Consider the following 16,837-nt stretch of genomic DNA (forward strand, 5'->3'; position numbering starts at 1 on the left):
GGAATGTTAGGGAAAAGCAGACTCCTGGGGGGCTGGCATGCAGATGGGTGAGTTTAGATGGGTGGACAGGGCCTTACGTGAGAGAGCCACGCACAGGCCGCAGAGAACCCTGGAAGAGGCGCTCCCTTCCCTCTGCGGCCCAGAGCTCAGCCCGGTGACCCTGGGAACGGGGCCTGAGGACTGGGTGTGTCTTGCAGGTTTACTTCAAAGACACCCATCCCAAGTTCCCTGCTGGAGGGAAGATGTCCCAGTACCTGGAAAGCCTGAAGATTGGAGACACCATTGAGTTCCGGGGCCCGAACGGGCTGCTGGTCTACCAGGGCAAAGGTGATTTTGGGTTGGAGTGCCCGGAGGCCCCGGTGGGCACAGTGCATGCTGGGTCTGCTGCTGCCTGGGTGGGTGGCCCTTGTTGGGCAGCCGGTCTCCTCTCTGGGGCCTCCGTTTCCCCGGCTGTATAGGAGGGAAGTTGGCCAGCACAGGGGTTGCAGACTGGCTGCCCACAGACCGGCTTTGTTTGACTGAAACCAGACAAGTGAAAGCATCGAGCCAGAGCATCTCTGGCTCCCCAGCCTCACCACTGCCCCCCACACTGTCTGTGGTGGGAATGAAGGGCCCATCTTCCTGCTCCTCTCTGCTGGCTTTGTCACTCTCTCATCCTGTCTTACCCCCAATGGTGGCTGCCCACACCTCAGACCCCCGAAGCGGGGGCCGGTGCTCCAGCCCATCTAGCCCCAAGCTTGGCATGTTTGAGAGCTGGGGTCTCCCCATCTCCTCCCTGCTCCTCTCCGCAGGAAAGTTTGCCATCCGTCCAGACAAGAAGTCCAACCCCGTCATCAAGATGGTGAAGTCTGTCGGCATGATTGCAGGAGGGACCGGTACGTGGACTCTGAGCCCCTTGCTGAGCCTCGGCAGGCAGATGTCATGGGTGGGGGTCAAGGTCAGGGTCAGACCATGGGACGAGGCACAGATTAGAAGCAGTTGTGAGCTCCCCGAGGTCAGGAGCCCAGGCCCAGTTGTCCTGACACGCCACCCCCTGCCTGGGCCTGGGCCTGTGTGCACGAATACAGCAGGGGCTCACTCAGCGTGTGGGGGGCTGCTGTTTTGCAGGCATCACCCCGATGCTGCAGGTGATCCGCGCCATCATGAAAGACCCACATGACCCTACCGTGTGCCACCTCCTGTTTGCCAACCAGGTCAGTGGGTGATCCCGAGACGTGCAAACCGGGCTCCTGCAGAGAGGGGGTGCAGGGCCCTGCGAGGCACCGCTCAGGGGGTCTGTGCGGCTCCGTGGCTGAAATATGAGGGTGCTCTGAGTGTCCTGGGCACGGGCAGCCTTCCTGCGGCTGGTGGGGGTCAGGCTTTTCAGTCTGGAGCCCAGTGTCTGACCCAAGTGGGGCTGCTTTGGGGGCCGAGGGGGTGAGGCACCTGGAGCACCCCCCACCCTGGGATTTGCTCCCTGGCTGCTTCCTCTGAACCTCAGCACTCGCCCCACAAACAGAGGTAGGAACCCGGCAGTGAAGTGGAAGAATGCTGGCCTGGGCTGGGGCTAGGGCTGGCCTGGAGCCGGAGGAGCCAATCCTTACAGAGGGGCCGAGAGCACAGCTGCAGGCCTGCCCTGAGCTGGGGGTCTCGGGGCCGGGTCTGGACCTGGTCTCTCTGACTCCCGAGTGCATGTCCTCCTCCCCACGCCTACCCTACCGCCTGTCTGCCCTGGCCTGTTGTGTGACCTTGGACAGACCACTTTCCCTCTCTGGGCTCTGCTCCCTCACTGTGGAATTAGCTGATGAAACAAGGTCACCCCAAGGGTCTTTCTAGGTTTAGTGTTTTATGACTGAGTATGTGGATTTTGCAAAGTGACACCCCTTTGGGGGAAGGCCGAGGTGAGATACCCCTCCCCCAACAGCGCGGGGCCCGCGCTCAGGCCTGCCGCGCCTCTAGATACGGTTCAGGTCAGCTTGTCCCAGGGCCTCTCTGGCCCAGGCTCTGTCCCGTCCATCTGTAAGGTCCTTGGACTCCCACAACTACAGGATACTGCCCTGGAGCCAACGGAGGTGGCTTTGATGAGGCCCCGGAGTGGGTGGGAAGAGCCAGTAATTCCAAGCTGGTGGGGGTGGGGTGGGGTGGGGGATGGCGGTTCCACTCGGTGCTGCTGGGCTAGTCTCTGGAAGCTGTCACTCTTTTTTTTTTTTTTTAAGATTTTATTTATTTATTTATTTGAGAGAGAGAGAGAGAAAGAGAAACAGCATGAGAGGGGATAGGGTCAGAGGGAGAAGCAGGCTCCCCGCCGAGCCGGGAGCCCGATGCGGGACTCGATCCCGGGACTCCAGGATCATGACCTGAGCCAAAGGCAGTCGCCCAACCAACTGAGCCACCCAGGCGCCCCGGAGGCTGTCACTCTTGTGTTGCCTGTACAGGGCATCCTCAGGCCTGTTGGCTCACTAGCCAGGGTGGTGGAATTGCTCACTTTATAGCTCTGAGCTCAGATACCCAGAGAGGTGCTTGACCGACCAGGCTCACAGGAAGTAGTGGGACCAGGACTTGAGCCAGAGCGTATTTTATGAAAAATAACTATTTTAGAAAATGTCGTCCCGTTTTATATGTTTGCAAACCTTTTTTTTTTTTTTTAAAGATTTTATTTATTTATTTGAGATAGAGAGAATGAGAGACAGAGAGCAGGAGAGGGAGGAGGGTCAGAGGGAGAAGCAGACTCCCTGCCAAGCAGGGAGCCCGATGCGGGACTCGATCCCGGGACTCCAGGATCATGACCTGAGCCTAAGGCAGTCGCTTAACCAACTGAGCCACCCAGGCGCCCCCTGTTTGCAAACCTTTCTAATGTCTGGCTTATTAGAAGCAGCTGGATTCCATACCTGTTTTTGCATTCGGTTGGGGCAGTGTGGCAAGTTACATAGCCTTTGGAAGTTGCAGTGTGCCCCCGTGGTGGCAGGAGAGTGGAAAAAAAGCAGAGAAGGTGTTAGTATTATGTGAGGACAAAGTGTCCGTGCACAACCAAGAAAGTTTTGAGAAGAAAGAATAAGAAGGAGGAATCCAGCCCGCTGGAGGGTGCTACTAAAGCATCAGTGTTGGGAACAGTGGTTCCTGAACCACATGTGACAGCCGGGCTTACTGGACTTAAAGCATTTCTGGTAACATAATGGAAAGTCTAGACTGTGCTGGAACATGCTAGAACATGTGCTGTTTATATTTAAGTTAATGAGGATTAACTAAAATTTACAACTCACTTTCCTGGTTTTACTAGCCGCGTTTTATGGGTTCTGTAGCCACCTGTGGCTTGTGGTTACTGTCTGGGATAAGAGATCTAGAACATTCCCATCCCCATCATTGCAGAAAGTTCCGCTGAGCAGCACTGGCCTAGAAACAGGCCCAAGTATATCCAAGGCTTTGCAGGTGGCATTTCAACCCGAGGAGAGGGACGAAAAGAGTGTCGGCTTAGTTGCTATGAATTTGGAAAATGTGGAGTAGATCCCTACTTTAACCTTCCAGTAAAATGAGGTTTAGGTTAAAAATATACATGTAGAGGGGCACCTGGGTGGCTCAGTTGGTTGGGCCTTCAGCTCAGGTCATGATCCCAGGGTCCTGGGATCGAGCCCCACATTGGGCTCCTGGCTCGGCGGGAGCCTGCTTCCCCCTCTCCCACTCCCCCTGCTTGTGTTTCCTCTCTCACTGTGTCTCTCTCTGTCAAATAAATAAAAATCTTTAAAAAAAAAAAATGTATACGTAGAAAAGTGAAGCTTTAGAGGGGCTAGGTGAGCATTTTTATGAGTACTGAATGAATGAATGAGGATGGGCAGTGTAAGCAAGACACGAAAGAAGAGCCCATTGGCTTACAAATGAGAAAACCTTATAAATAAGATTGATAAATAACTCCGGGAAAAATCCGTACCTCATCACCAATATAGAAAGAGTCTTTTCAAACTAGTAAGATACAACTAGAGCCAGTGACAAACTTACCTTTTTTTTTAAGTAATAAAAAATACAGGCACCTGGCTGGCTCGTTGGGAAGAGCACGCAACTCTTGATCTCGGGGTCATGGGTTCGAGCTCCACATTGGGCATAGAGATTACTTAAAAAAAAAAAAGAATGAATGAATAAACTTTAAAGTAAATACATAAGTAAATAAAACATGAGCTTTACTTTCCATCCATCTGATTGGCCAAGACTAAATGGTTATTACCCAGGGCCGGCAAAGGCGTAGGAAGAGGGACGGTGTTGGGCGCCCTGCTGGTGTGTGAATGACTGAAACCCACGTGTATCGAATGCCTTACCCGTGTGGAGTTTTCTGCCCCGAACTCCACTTTCTGAGATTTATCTAAGGAATTGGTAGGGCAGTGAGGATGGGCAGAGAGACATTGTTTATGAAGGAGGGTGTTCAAAACGATTTAAATGCCCTTCAGTGGAGAACAGGTGGTCCCTCTGTCTGGCGCAATCTGGGCAGCTGGTAAGGGAAGCGCAGGCACTCAGAGGCTGATGACACATGGAGGGTCTGTGACATGTTCTTACCTTGGAAGAGCAGGTGACAAGGTGGCATGCGTCCTCTGATCCCATTTTTGTTAAAAAGAAAGTATACGTACTTATTAGAAAGCGAAGCCTAAAAGACATACAAAAAATCCTAACACTTGTTATCTCTGAAGACTATCGGGATTTTTCTTTACTTCCATATTTTAGCATTTTTTACACAGAGCTTGTCCAGCCTGAGCCCTGGCCCTGTCCTCACTCGATCAGGGCAGGAGGGGCCCACTGCCCCCCTGAGAAATGGGAGAAACGAGGGGCACCTGGGCAGCTCAGTCGATGAAGTGTCTGACTCTTGATTTCAGCTCTGGTCTTGATCTCGGGGTTGCGAGTTCAAGCCCTGCATTGGGCTTCACGCTGGGCATGGAGCCTACTTCAAAAAAGAAAAGAAAAGAAAAGAAATGGAAGAAACAATCAACATCCTCCTCCCTGGGACCTGCAGAGACTCATGCCTCCTGCCTGCAGCCCATTTCCTGGAGGGGAATACTGAGAAACCAGACCTTCAGGGTCCTTGTGAGAATAAGTGCACCTGGAGCTGGGTCAGTCCCTCCTGTCAGCAAGACCCCCTCCACGCAGTGGTTACTCAGGAAATATTAATTGCTGTGGCTTCGAATCATCCGTCCTTTCCTGCTCAGTCCCTGCTGTGAATAGACCCCCAGTAGCCCCTTTCGCTGAGCATGTAGAGGTGCCATTGGTCCTGTGGGAGCAGAGAAAATGCATCCCCACCTCTCCCAGGTCTGCCTCCCTGGGGAGGGCCATGCTGCCCCAGCTCAGGGGCTCAGTAGTGGTTTGTGAGTAGGTGATCCCCTCTGGTTGACAGAGCCCTTTGGCCCCCAGTTTATAACAGTCCCATGAAGTCAGTCACGCCGCCCACTGGCTCGAGGAGCCCCTTCTATCTGGGAGTGACCTGGAGACTCGTGAGGCAGAGAGGCCTGTGGTCAGAGGGGTCATGTGAGGAACAGGTCACTGATGCCCCTGGGGAGTCTAGGAAGGCTTCCTGGAGGACGTGACACCAAGCTGAAGGACTGGCCACATGGTGCCAACTGGATGAAGCCGGTGGGAGCAGAGAGTGGGGAGCTGTAGGCCACAGCGTAGGTGAGACTGTGGAAGGAGCAGGTGTGATTTGGGGACTAGTTGTCTGCATTTCCCGATTTAAGGATGTGCAACCCAAGATACCAGAACGTAAGGAGGCTTATCTGAGGGATGGGGCACCTGTCACCAGAACCAACTACTATTTTATTTTATTTTATTTTATTTTTTTAAAGATTTTATTTATTTATTTGAGACAGAGAGAATGAGCTACAGAGAGCATGAGAGGGAGGAGGATCAGAGGGAGAAGCAGACTCCCTGCCGAGCAGGGAGCCCGATGCGGGACTCGATCCCGGGACTCCAGGATCATGACCTGAGCCGAAGGCAGTTGCCTAACCAACTGAGCCACCCAGGCACCCCCACCAACTGCTATTTTAAGTGGGACAGACACTGCGCAGGTTTTGGCCTGTTTGCTTCGGTCTTTCCTTGTTCTGTAGTTGACTGCACCTGTGTTCAGCTCTTCGCTTCCTCCACCCCATTATGTGGGGGCACGTGTCCCCACAGCGGTAGAAACCATCTGCAAACGCCATTTGTAATGAACGTCATCCGCAGCTTCGAGCCGCGCCTCGGGCGAGATGGGCAGAACGGGGCGCACGTTTCTGGGAGTCTGGGTCAGCTCCGCCGGGCTGCTGTCCTGCAAGCTTTGCCAAGTGTGTGGCCCACGGTGGGCGGGATGATGAGCCATTTGGGCGACGAGTGTCTCCAAGGGCAGTCCCTCCTGACCTCCGGGCCCTGCGTCCCCCCCTTCCCCCCCCACCCCCCAGACTGAGAAGGACATCCTGCTGCGGCCCGAGCTGGAGGAACTGAGGAACGAACATTCTGCTCGCTTCAAGCTCTGGTACACTGTGGACAAGGCCCCTGAAGGTGAGACAGAAGCGCTGGGTGGGCTGGGCTGGGTGAGGGTGCTGGGCCTTCGACTCGCTTGGTCTCCGATGGTGCTCAGGGTGGTTCTGGGAGAGGGAGGTGGTGTGACCCCACCTCACAGATGAAGGAGGGGTCAGAGAGGGGAACCCCCAGCTAGAAAACAGCGGAGCCGAGGCTTGAACTCCCATCCTCCTCCAGAGCCCAAGGCCTTCCGCCCTTGCTGGACAAAGCAAGCTGGCCTTCTGCCCTTGGGGGGGGGGGCTCACTCTGGGGCAGGTCAGCAGGGTCACTGCGGGGGTTGGGGGCAACTGCGCCCCCTGTGCGGTTTGTACCCTGTAAGGCATGTTACACCGCTTTCTCCCTGGGCCTTGGGGGCTGGGCTGACCTACAGTGACCCTCCTTCTGCCCATGCCAAGGTCACGTAGGAGCGGCAAGTGAGGGCTGCCTGCGAAGCCTGAAACAAGGCTGCCCTCGGGAGTTGAATTCTGCTTCACTCTCCTGCTGTAGGTAGAGATGTGGGTACAAGAAATATCTCCGTTTCTTCTTTGCTGTGAGAAAAGCAGTAGCTCAGGCTTCTTGGTCTGCGACACTGACGATGTTTGGCCGAGTGGGGCAGTCCTTCTCTGTGGTGGCAGCCCTGTCGGTCAGGCCCTTCTACTTTTCAGGAGAAGCAGGGATCTGCATCTCCACAGGAAACTTCTAAATGTTGGAAGCGACATTTTCGAAGCACCCTTACGGGCCCCAGTGTGTGATCGGCCACCGTGCCCTGGCTTTGCCTCCCCCCTCCTCCTGGGGCCCACAGTTCCTCAGGGCTCAACCATGGTGTGGGGACACCCCCCCTCTGCTTCCCCTGGAACTGAGCAGATGGGCGCTGGGGATGGGCGCCCGTCTCATGAGCTGGGTCATCGGGACCCATCCCCGAGAGGAGCCGTCCTTCTACGGTAATCCAGCCGGGTCCTGAGCCTCCTGGCCAAGAGCTATGTGTGGGCCTGGTTGGAGTGTGGACCTGACAGCAGTACCCCGAGATATGTTGCTGGCCGGCCAGCCTGGACCAGCCCATCGGAACCAGGCTCCTTGTCCACTCTGTTCCTGAAGCTGGCTTGGCCCCGTGAGCTGATGTTCTAGTGGGGGAAGATGAACAGGAAACAGGCTTATTAGCAAGTTAAGAGAGTCAAGTAGCAGGTGGTTAGTGAGACCAGGGAGAAACAAAGCACAGTTGACCTTGGGCAACAGCAGGATTCGGGGCACTGACCCCCATGTGCAGTTGAAAATTCGCATAGAACTTTTGACTCCACAAAAACGTAAGCACTCATAGCCTACTGTTGACCAGAAGCCTTACCAAGAACACAAATCACCCATTAACACCTATTTTGTATGTCACACATGTGGTATTCTTACAATGAACTGGGCTAGAGAGAAGAAAGTGTTAACAAGAAAATCATAAGGAAAATATATTGACAGTAATGTACTGATGGCCAAAAATGCACATATGAGTGGACCCGTGCTGGTCGTCCCCCCCCCCCCCCCCCCCCCCCGCTGTTCACAGGCCAACTGTAGGGCCAGGCAGGGAGGTCTGGCAGGGCCACCGAGAAGGGGAGTTGCTCCTTTTCCTACAGTAAAGAAAGTATTTCTTTTGTATCCCTGTCTCAATCAGGGGTGGGAAACCGGTGTTTCCTCCCTGCTGGTCTCATGGGAGGGTAGGCTGGTCCCTGTGGCCCGCGGAGGAGGGCCCGGCGCTGACCCCTGGTGGTGACACATGGCTCACCACTGGAGTGCTGCCTCCTGGGGACCTGTTCAAACAGCAGCCAGTTACCCGCCAAGGAGGACTTTGGGCTGGGTGGTCTAGCATCTCACACGTACGTTTATTATTACCCTGACCCACAGTTCAAGAGGAGTTGGGGTGTTGCTACAACGTTGGGTATAAACTGCAATCCTACGTGCTGAGAAAGGTCATGGTAGCAGGCGGGCTAGGCTAGTGTGGAAGTGAAGGATCGGGGAGTGGGGTGAGCTCACGTGGCAAGGACAGCTGCCCTGCGTTTCCCCACGAAGCCACCTTCAGTACCTGTATAAAGAAAAATACACTATCTAAACAAAATCCTGGTAAAATTGAGCTGTGTTCTGTACCTGCACATTTTACACACTAGCAAATATAGCTTAGTCCCGTGCAATTTCTTAAAAATAGACTTAAACCTCCTCCACCTATTTCTCCCTCTCCCCACCCCTGCCTCTGGCAACCAGCAATCTGTTCTCTATATCTATGAGCTTGGGGTTTTTTGGTTTTGTTGGGTTTTCTTTGTTTTTTTTTTTTAAAGAGTCCACATATAAGTGAGCTCATACAGTATTTTGACTTTCTGTCTGACTCATTTCACTTAGCATAATGCCCCCGAGGCCCGTCCATGTTGTCACAAATGGCAAGATTTCATTCTTTTCTGTGGCTGAGTAATATTCCATTGTATTGAAGGGGTTCAGGACACTCCCCCCCCCACCCCCCACCAAATGTGCCACTTTGGCCTGTGGATTATCTTGAGCTAGAGGCACTTGAGACCCTGCTGAGCTCAAGACAAACTTTGATCCCTTCCTTAACTATACAGAAGAATCTAAATTGGGGGTCTTTCCCAGAATAAGGGCTATTAACAGAGGTAAATTTTATCTGAGTGATCCATCTATCAGGTAGGGCAAACATCTAATTACCAAACATCTGCTCTTCTTATCACCCTGTGAAATGCATTCCTTCCCTCCGAAATCCCAGAGCCCTGCCCCCTTCTCCTTAGTTCAGAATGACACACAGACCTCATTTTGCCTGTCTTTGGAATGTCTGTGTCTGTGTGGATTCCCTGTATGTACACTCTTAAATTTGATTTTCTCCTATTAATCTCTCTCATGTCAATTTGGTTCTTAGCCCAGCTAGAAGGACCTTGAAGGGACAGGAATTCTTGCTCCCTGACAGTATTTATAACACACTTTCTTTACCCATGTATCCATTAATGGACATTTCCGCTGCTTCCCTATCTTGGCTGTTGTAAACAATGCAGCAGTGAACATGGGGTGCAGAACTCTTTTTGAGTTAGTGTTTTCATTTTCTTCAGATAAATACCCAAAAGTGGGATTGCTGGATCGTAGTGTAATTCTATCTTTAATTTTTTGAGGCACCTCCATACTGTTTTCTTCAGTGGCTGCACCAGCTTGCATTCCCACCCACAGTGCATGAGGGTCCCTTTTTCTCCACATCCTCGCCAACACTTGTTGTTTCCTGTCTTCTGATGATGGCATTCTGACAGCTGTGAGGTGTGCACTTGAGCAGAATGTGTGTGTGCTTTTGGATGGAATGTTCTATAAATGTTTGTTAGGTCCATCTGGTCTAACGTGTTCCTTAAGGCCAATGTTTCCTTATTGCTTTTCTGTCTGGGTGACCTATCCATTGATAAAAGTGGGGTATTAAAATCCCTCCCTATTGGGGCACCTGGGTGGCTCAGTCAGTTAAGCATCCAACTCTTGGTTTCAGCTCAGGTCATGATCTCGAGGTCATGAGATCGAGCCCCATTTCGGGCACTATGCTCAGGGCAGAGTCTGCTTCAGATTCTCTCTCCCTCTCCCTCCTGCTCCCTTTCTCTCAAATAAATAATCTTTTTTAAAAATCCCTTACTATTATTGTGTTGCTATTTCTCCCTTTAGATCTGTTAGTATTGGCTTTATATAATTGGGTACTTCTATGTCGGGTGCATAAATATTGACCAGTGTTACATCCTTGTTGGATTGACCTCTTTACCTTTATGTAATGCCCATCTTTGTCTCTTATTTACTCTAGCTTTCTTTTCATTTCCATTTGCATAGAATATCTTTTTCCGTCCCTTCACTCTCAGTCTGCATGTGTCCTTACAAACATCTGAAGTGAGTGTCTTGTAGGCAACATGTAGAAAGGTCTTATTTGTTTTCTTCTAATTCCAGTGTAGTTAACATACAGTGTTACACATTTTGGGTGTACAATAAGGTGATTCAACAATTCTATACATTACTTAGTGCTCATCATGATAGGTGTCCTCTTCATCCCCTCACCTATTTCACCCATCCCCCCATCCACCTCCCCTCTGATAACCATCTCTCTGTTCTTCACAGTTAAAGAGTCTGTTTTCTGGTTTGTCTGGGTTTTTTTTTTTTTTTCCTTTGTTTTGTTTCTTAAGTTCCATATGTGAGTGACATCATCTGGTATTTGTCTTTCTCTGACTGACTGACTTCACTTAGCCTTATATTCTCTAGATCCATCCATGTTGTTGCAAATGGCAAGATTTCATTATGGCTAATATTCCACTATATATACACACCACATCTTCTTTATCCGTTCATCAGTTGATGGACACTTGGGCTGCTTCCATAATTTGGCTATTGTAAATAACGTGGCTATAAACATAGGGGTGCATGTATCCCTTTGAATTAGTGTTTTTGTATTCTGTGGGTAAATAGGGTAAATACCCAGTTGCGTGATTATTGGATCATAGTGTAATTCTATTTTTAATTTTTTGAGGCACCTCCATACTGTTTTCCACAGTGGCTGCACCAGTTTGCCTTCCCACCAACAGTGCACAAGGGTTCCATTTTCTCCACATCCTTGCCAACACCTCTTGTTTTTGTGGGGGTTTTTTTGTATTTTTTTATTTTTGTTTTTGTGTTTTTTATTTTAGCCACTGTGACAGGTGTGAGGTGATATCTCATTGTAGTTTTGATTTGTATTTCCTGCTGATGAGTGATGTGGAGCATCTTTTCATGTGTCTGTTGGCCATCTGGATGTCTCTGGAGAAATGTCTGTTCATGTCTCCTGCCCATTTTTTAATTGGACTGTTTGTTTTTTGGATGTTGAGTTGTATCAGTTCTTTATATATTTTGGATACTAATCCTTTATCTGATATGACATTTGTAAATATCTGCTCCCATTCCGTAGGTTGTCTTTTAGTTTTGTTGGTTGTTTCCTCTGCTGTGCAGAAGCTTTTTATTTTGATGTAGTCCCAATAGTTCATTTTTGCTTTGATTTCTCTTGCCTCTGGGGACCTATCTAGAAAAATGTCACTATGGCTGATGTTAGAGACATTACCGCCTGTGCTCTCTTCTAGTGTTTTTATAGTTTCAGGCCTCACATTTAGGTCCTTAACCCATTTTGAGGGTTTTGTGTGTGTGTGTATGGTGTACAAAAATGGTCTAGTTTCATCCTTTTGCATGTAGCAGTCTGGTTTCCCCAACACCATTTGTTGAAGAGACTGCCTTTTTCCCCATTGGATATTCTTGCCTCCTTTGTTGAAGATTAATTGACCATATAATCATGTGTTTATTTCTGGGCTTTCTATTCTGTTCCATGGATTTATGTGTCTGTTTTTGTGTCCATATAGACAGGTCTTGTTTTTTATCCACTCAGCCACTTTTGATTGGAGAATTTAGCCCATTTACACTTAAAGTAAATACTGATAGCTATGCACTATTGCCATTTTGTTAATTGCTTACCGGCTGTTTTGTTCTGGGCGAGCCAGGCTGGGGCAGGGGACCAGAGCAAGTGTTTGCTCTGGATCAGCCTTTTCATTCTTCAGTGTTTGTTGAAAGAAGGGAAAAACTCAAGGTACAGGAGTATAACGGTCAAGGGGAGGGGGCTTTGGGCAGGTGGGCAGTCGTTGGGCAGTCACACGGCCACACTTGGACTCACCTGGTCTTCCGCCCGCAGCCTGGGACTACAGCCAGGGCTTCGTAAATGAAGAGATGATCCGGGATCACCTCCCGCCTCCAGAGGAGGAGCCACTGATACTGATGTGTGGACCCCCGCCCATGATCCAGTACGCCTGCCTGCCTAACCTGGACCGCGTGGGCCACCCCAAGGAGCGCTGCTTCGCCTTCTGAGGGCCAGGCACTGGCTGCTCGCGCGCCCGCCCCACATACTCACCGTGCCCTGTCCACACCTCCCGCCACTGTTCTTTAACATCATTTCCTTCCCCCACATCTCCCACTGTGGCCCCGGGTTTAGCCTGGCCTGCCTGTGCTTGGCTGGCTATCCCGCTGGGCTGGCCCCCGAGGGACCCCTTTGGGAGCAGGGTTCTGTTACAGGTGGGCTGCCACCAGCCACCTTCTGGGCGGGTTCCTGTCTGGCCCTCATCGGTTCTTACCAGTGATGCTCGGCCCTGGCCCTGGCCCTCCCCTCCCTCCACGCCACCCACCCACACACTACTAGGCCAAGGCTGCAAGCGCCACGCTCCACCCACCCCTTCCAGGGCAGACGACGTCTGGAAATAAACACGAATGTACAGGTAGCCCAGAGCTGCAGGTGCCAGGGACCCCCCCCCGCCCCCCCCAGGCACTGCCTCGGGACCCTCGCCTGCCACCCCTCACTACCTGCTCAGGGCCACAGCCTGGCCTCAGCACCTGACACTACATGACAGTAACACCAAAAAGTCCTCTTGGCAGGCGCCGTGGGGTAGAGAGTCTGTCCCCCACCCCAGGACCCAGGCAAGCCCAGCCAGCAGGGAGCTGGGCTCTCCCCTCTCCGGGCTGGAGTAGGAGGAGGAGGGGGCTGGCCGAGGGCTCCTCTGGTGGGCACACGGGCCCTCTGGAAGCCTCAGCATCTTCCCCAACACACCTGAGCATTCAGGCCAGTAGTCTGTCAGGCCGGCAGTCTGGTTGATCGCCTCGGGAGCCTGGGCCAGCAGCACTGATGGCCGAGCTGAGACATGTGTATTTCTTCCTCTGTCCCAGACCCGCCCCTCATGCTGCCTGCACCCCAGCAGAGGGGAGGTTTCGTCTGAGCAGCATTCTCCGTGATCTTGATGTTGCCTTTAGACAAGGGTGGGTTCGCCTCTTGCATATGGGCTTTTTCAGAATCATTTATGAGCAGAAAAAACATTGAAATAAAACTTTGCTATTACTAACCCTTCTGCAGTTCCCTGAGGCTCTGCGACTTGTGTCATTGGTGGGGGGCGGTGGGAGAGGAGACAGGAAGGGGCCCGGCACTTATTTCTAATGTGTGTTCGTGTTCGTCCTGTAAGGTTTGGACTGTACAGAAAGCCATGCACAGGAAAAAAATACTGGACATCCCGAGGAAACACCAATCGCTCTGATGAAACCACATGGCCCATCGGGGGGCTGCTGCTTTTCCCCTCATCAGATGGGCTTTCCCCTGGGGTCACACATTCTCCATAAGCCCACATGGATCATGATTTATTATGTAGCAAATCCCCTATCCTTGGACAGTTGGGCTGTTTCCCATTTGTGGACTTTGTAAATAACGGTGGCCTGCCTCACCCTCCTTTCAGATGATTTTTTTTTTTTTTTAAGTTGGCTCCACACCCAGTGTTGGGCTTGAACTCACAACTTGACATCGAGAGTCGCGTGCTCTACTGACTGAGCCAGCCAGGTGCCCCTCAGATGGTTTTTTTGAGGCTAGATTCCTGGAGACAGAAAGCCGGGCCAGGGCGTGTGGATGCTGGGAGTGCAGCCTTGAGACCCTCCTCTCGTGTCCAGCCCCCTCGTGCCCAGCCTTATTCACGCCATCTCGGCGGTGTGAAAAGCTCTGTCCAGTCCTGTTGTGCAACTCTGTATGTCCCATTGTTTTCCTTTTTGCTTTCCCCTCCGGCCAGCCCTGAAAAGCAGGGAGACATCATTAGCCTCAGTTTCTGCTGGAGGGACTGAGGCTCAGCAGTGAATGGCCTTCGGGTTGGAGGTGGGTCCTGAAGTAAGGCAGGCATCAGTCTTCCTGTGGAAGGCTGCAAGTGGGATCGCTAGCTCCCTCGTTCCTTCATGCACTGTTCCAAGTGCCAGGGACTCGGCTGCAGCTGCCCCAACACGCCCTCTCCTACTCCTGGGGTGCCGGTGAGAAAGATGTAAGCCAGACGGTGTCGTGAGTGAGATGGTAAATGCCAAGACAGAAATCAGGACACAAGGCAACGTGGGAGTGAGGACTGCTCTCTGAAGAGAACGAAGCTGGCCCTGCTGAGGTAGGTGTTCAAGGTGGTGGGAACTCAGCAAGTGCAGACGCCTTGCATTGGGAACAAGCCTGTGGAATTAACTTCCAGAAACAGATGGAAGGAAGCAGGTCGCTGAGGGGACGGTGGAAATGAGGCTGAAATGGAAGCACACTAGATGTGCTCTAGAGGGAGTGACTAGCAAGTGCAAAGGCCCTGGGGCAGAGACCTGCTGGATGTCTCCAGGAACATCGTGAAGGCCAGTGTGACTGGAGTGGAGGGGGGAAGAGGACAGGATGGGGGAGTGCGCAGGAAGGAATGCCAGAAGCCGAGCCTCAGGCCAGGGAGCCCCTTTCTCCTCTCTTTTCTTACCTTCTATTCTGGCCCAGGCCCACATCCTAGAGCAGGGCTGGGACTCCTCAGTGGGCAGGAAAGGGCTTGGCCTGGGAATTCCTCCTCCACACCTACTATGTGCAGGGGATTCTGCAGAGCACTGGGCTCACATTAGGTCTCATCCGGGTCCCCTTCTGGAGGATGAGAAAACAGGCCTGAGTGTCAGGCTTTGAATGTACACCTGCCTGAGCTCACAAGGGGCCGTCCCCAGGAGCTGAGAAGGGCATGGATTGGACCTGGTCCCTACCCTCTCTCCTAGTCTCATGACTTTCCACCCTCTCAGACCTGACACCCTTTTAAAATAACATTTATAACCGCCTCTTTAGTCTCCTGAAGTGGATTCACAGGTAATATCACCAGCCTACACATAGAATTTTTTTAAAAAATCGGGTCGCCGGGGGCCATGGTCACAGGGCCAAATGCAGCCGGACTCCCGGTCTCTACTGCGAGGGACGCGGTTTTCCCAAGCAGGGCACGATTCTTGGTCTCTTTCCAAACAGAGCAGGACCGGATACCTTCAGCTACGGCGCAGCTGCGTTCCTGGCAATTCCACGTTTGTTCACACTGGGCAAAAAGTCCGACGTGTCCATACAAGACACGCAGTGAAGCCCTGCCTGGGAGAACTGTAATGGGCCTCTTCCCTCCCGGAACGTCGGAATGCCGCAGGCGCAGGCGTCGGGAAGGCCCACGTCTCAGGATTGCCACACCCCAGTCCCCAACCTCCACATGACCGGATTCCGGATCCCTGTCCTTCAGATAACCAGACACCACCCTGCAAAACTCTACACCTTCCGAAATGCCCCCAGGGGAGGGCCACTCCGCCGACAGTTGATCTCAGTTAATGACCTTATTGAACTGGCTTTATAAAAATAACCTTTAAGTCACTTGATTACATTTCACTTAAGTCGTGCCGGGGCCTTAAATCCTGCGGGCCTCCGGCCCCTCCCTTGTTCCTCGGCACCTGCCCTCCGCAGTCCGGCAGGGGAGGGCGCTGAGCCCGACCTGGGCCCTCGCTTCCTCGGACCTGCTCCGCGCGGTCCTCCCCGCACTTCCTGGAAGGAAGAAAGGAAGGACGGAGGGAGGGGTTAGCGCCCCGTTTTACAGCTGAGAAGAGGAGGGCCAGCCAGCTCCCCATCGCGGCTGCGCAGGTGGGACCTGGCTTCCCGCCCTCTGTCTGTCCCGACCCCGGACCCGCTGGCTTGACCAGCTCTCGCCCACAGAGCTCCTGATGCCAGAGTTTTAATTAGGTGTTCTGTCAACAGGACATGAACTCCACTGGCATCACTGCACTTAGAAATTAATAATAATAATAACTCACAGAGTACAGTAATGCTCTTTGCTGTTCTAAAGACGTTGCGTAATATATATATGTATATACATATATACATATATATATGTAAATCGATCGATGCAACAAACATGTATTGAACATCTACCTCGTGCCAAGGTTAGTGCTGGGTCCCCGGGCTGCATCATAGAAAAGGCAACTCTACGTATGGAAGATTTTTACAATCAGCCTATTTAACCCTCGCGACGACCTGTCATTTGCCCCATTCTACAGATCGGGACGACCGAAGCGCAACGACGTGAGGCGACTTGCTCCTGAAAGTCATGCCGCCGAGAAGGGCGGCTCGTGGGACGTGACGCAGGCGGTCGTGCATGCAGCTCTCGCCCGCGGAGCCGCAAAGTGAGCGCCTATTGCGTGCAGCCGGTCACAGGTATCCTTCTGCAATTCTTACCCACAAATAAGCGGCTGGCCTGACACTGTATAGAGTGAAGTTTCGTACAATTGGGTAACGTGGTCGACCGAATGTTCACGAACCATACGGGGAAAAGGACTTTCATCCCCCGTAACTGGGGATGCGGCGAAAGCAGGTGCGAGCCCGATACAGAAGCGACGGACGCCATCCCTCCCCTAAAACCACAGGAATAACAAGCTCATTCAGAAAAAAAAAAAAAAAAAAAAAAAATCCCCTAAAATTACTTGCCAACTTCCGCCAGCCCGTCTACTCTTTCAGTGTTAAAGGGGGGAAGGA

At 52.1% G+C, this 16,837-nt stretch overlaps 1 protein-coding gene across 1 annotated transcript in view; it reads left to right on the plus strand.

Annotated features, from left to right (window-relative positions):
* Positions 1-13,376, plus strand: part of LOC117998603 (NADH-cytochrome b5 reductase 3) — a 28,352-nt gene extending 14,976 nt beyond the window's left edge. Inside the window, exons 5-9 of the mRNA XM_034987364.1 lie at positions 198-327; positions 792-875; positions 1,108-1,193; positions 6,381-6,480; positions 12,182-13,376. Of these exons, the coding sequence (XP_034843255.1) occupies positions 198-327; positions 792-875; positions 1,108-1,193; positions 6,381-6,480; positions 12,182-12,354 (573 nt within the window). The 3' untranslated portion in view covers positions 12,355-13,376. The remainder of the gene's footprint in view (positions 1-197; positions 328-791; positions 876-1,107; positions 1,194-6,380; positions 6,481-12,181) is intronic.
* The last annotated feature ends 3,461 nt before the right edge of the window (positions 13,377-16,837 follow it).

The sequence above is a fragment of the Mirounga leonina genome, unplaced genomic scaffold, assembly GCF_011800145.1.
Source record: "Mirounga leonina isolate KUSES-001 unplaced genomic scaffold, KU_Mleo_1.0 Mir_418, whole genome shotgun sequence".
Taxonomy (NCBI): domain Eukaryota; kingdom Metazoa; phylum Chordata; class Mammalia; order Carnivora; family Phocidae; genus Mirounga; species Mirounga leonina.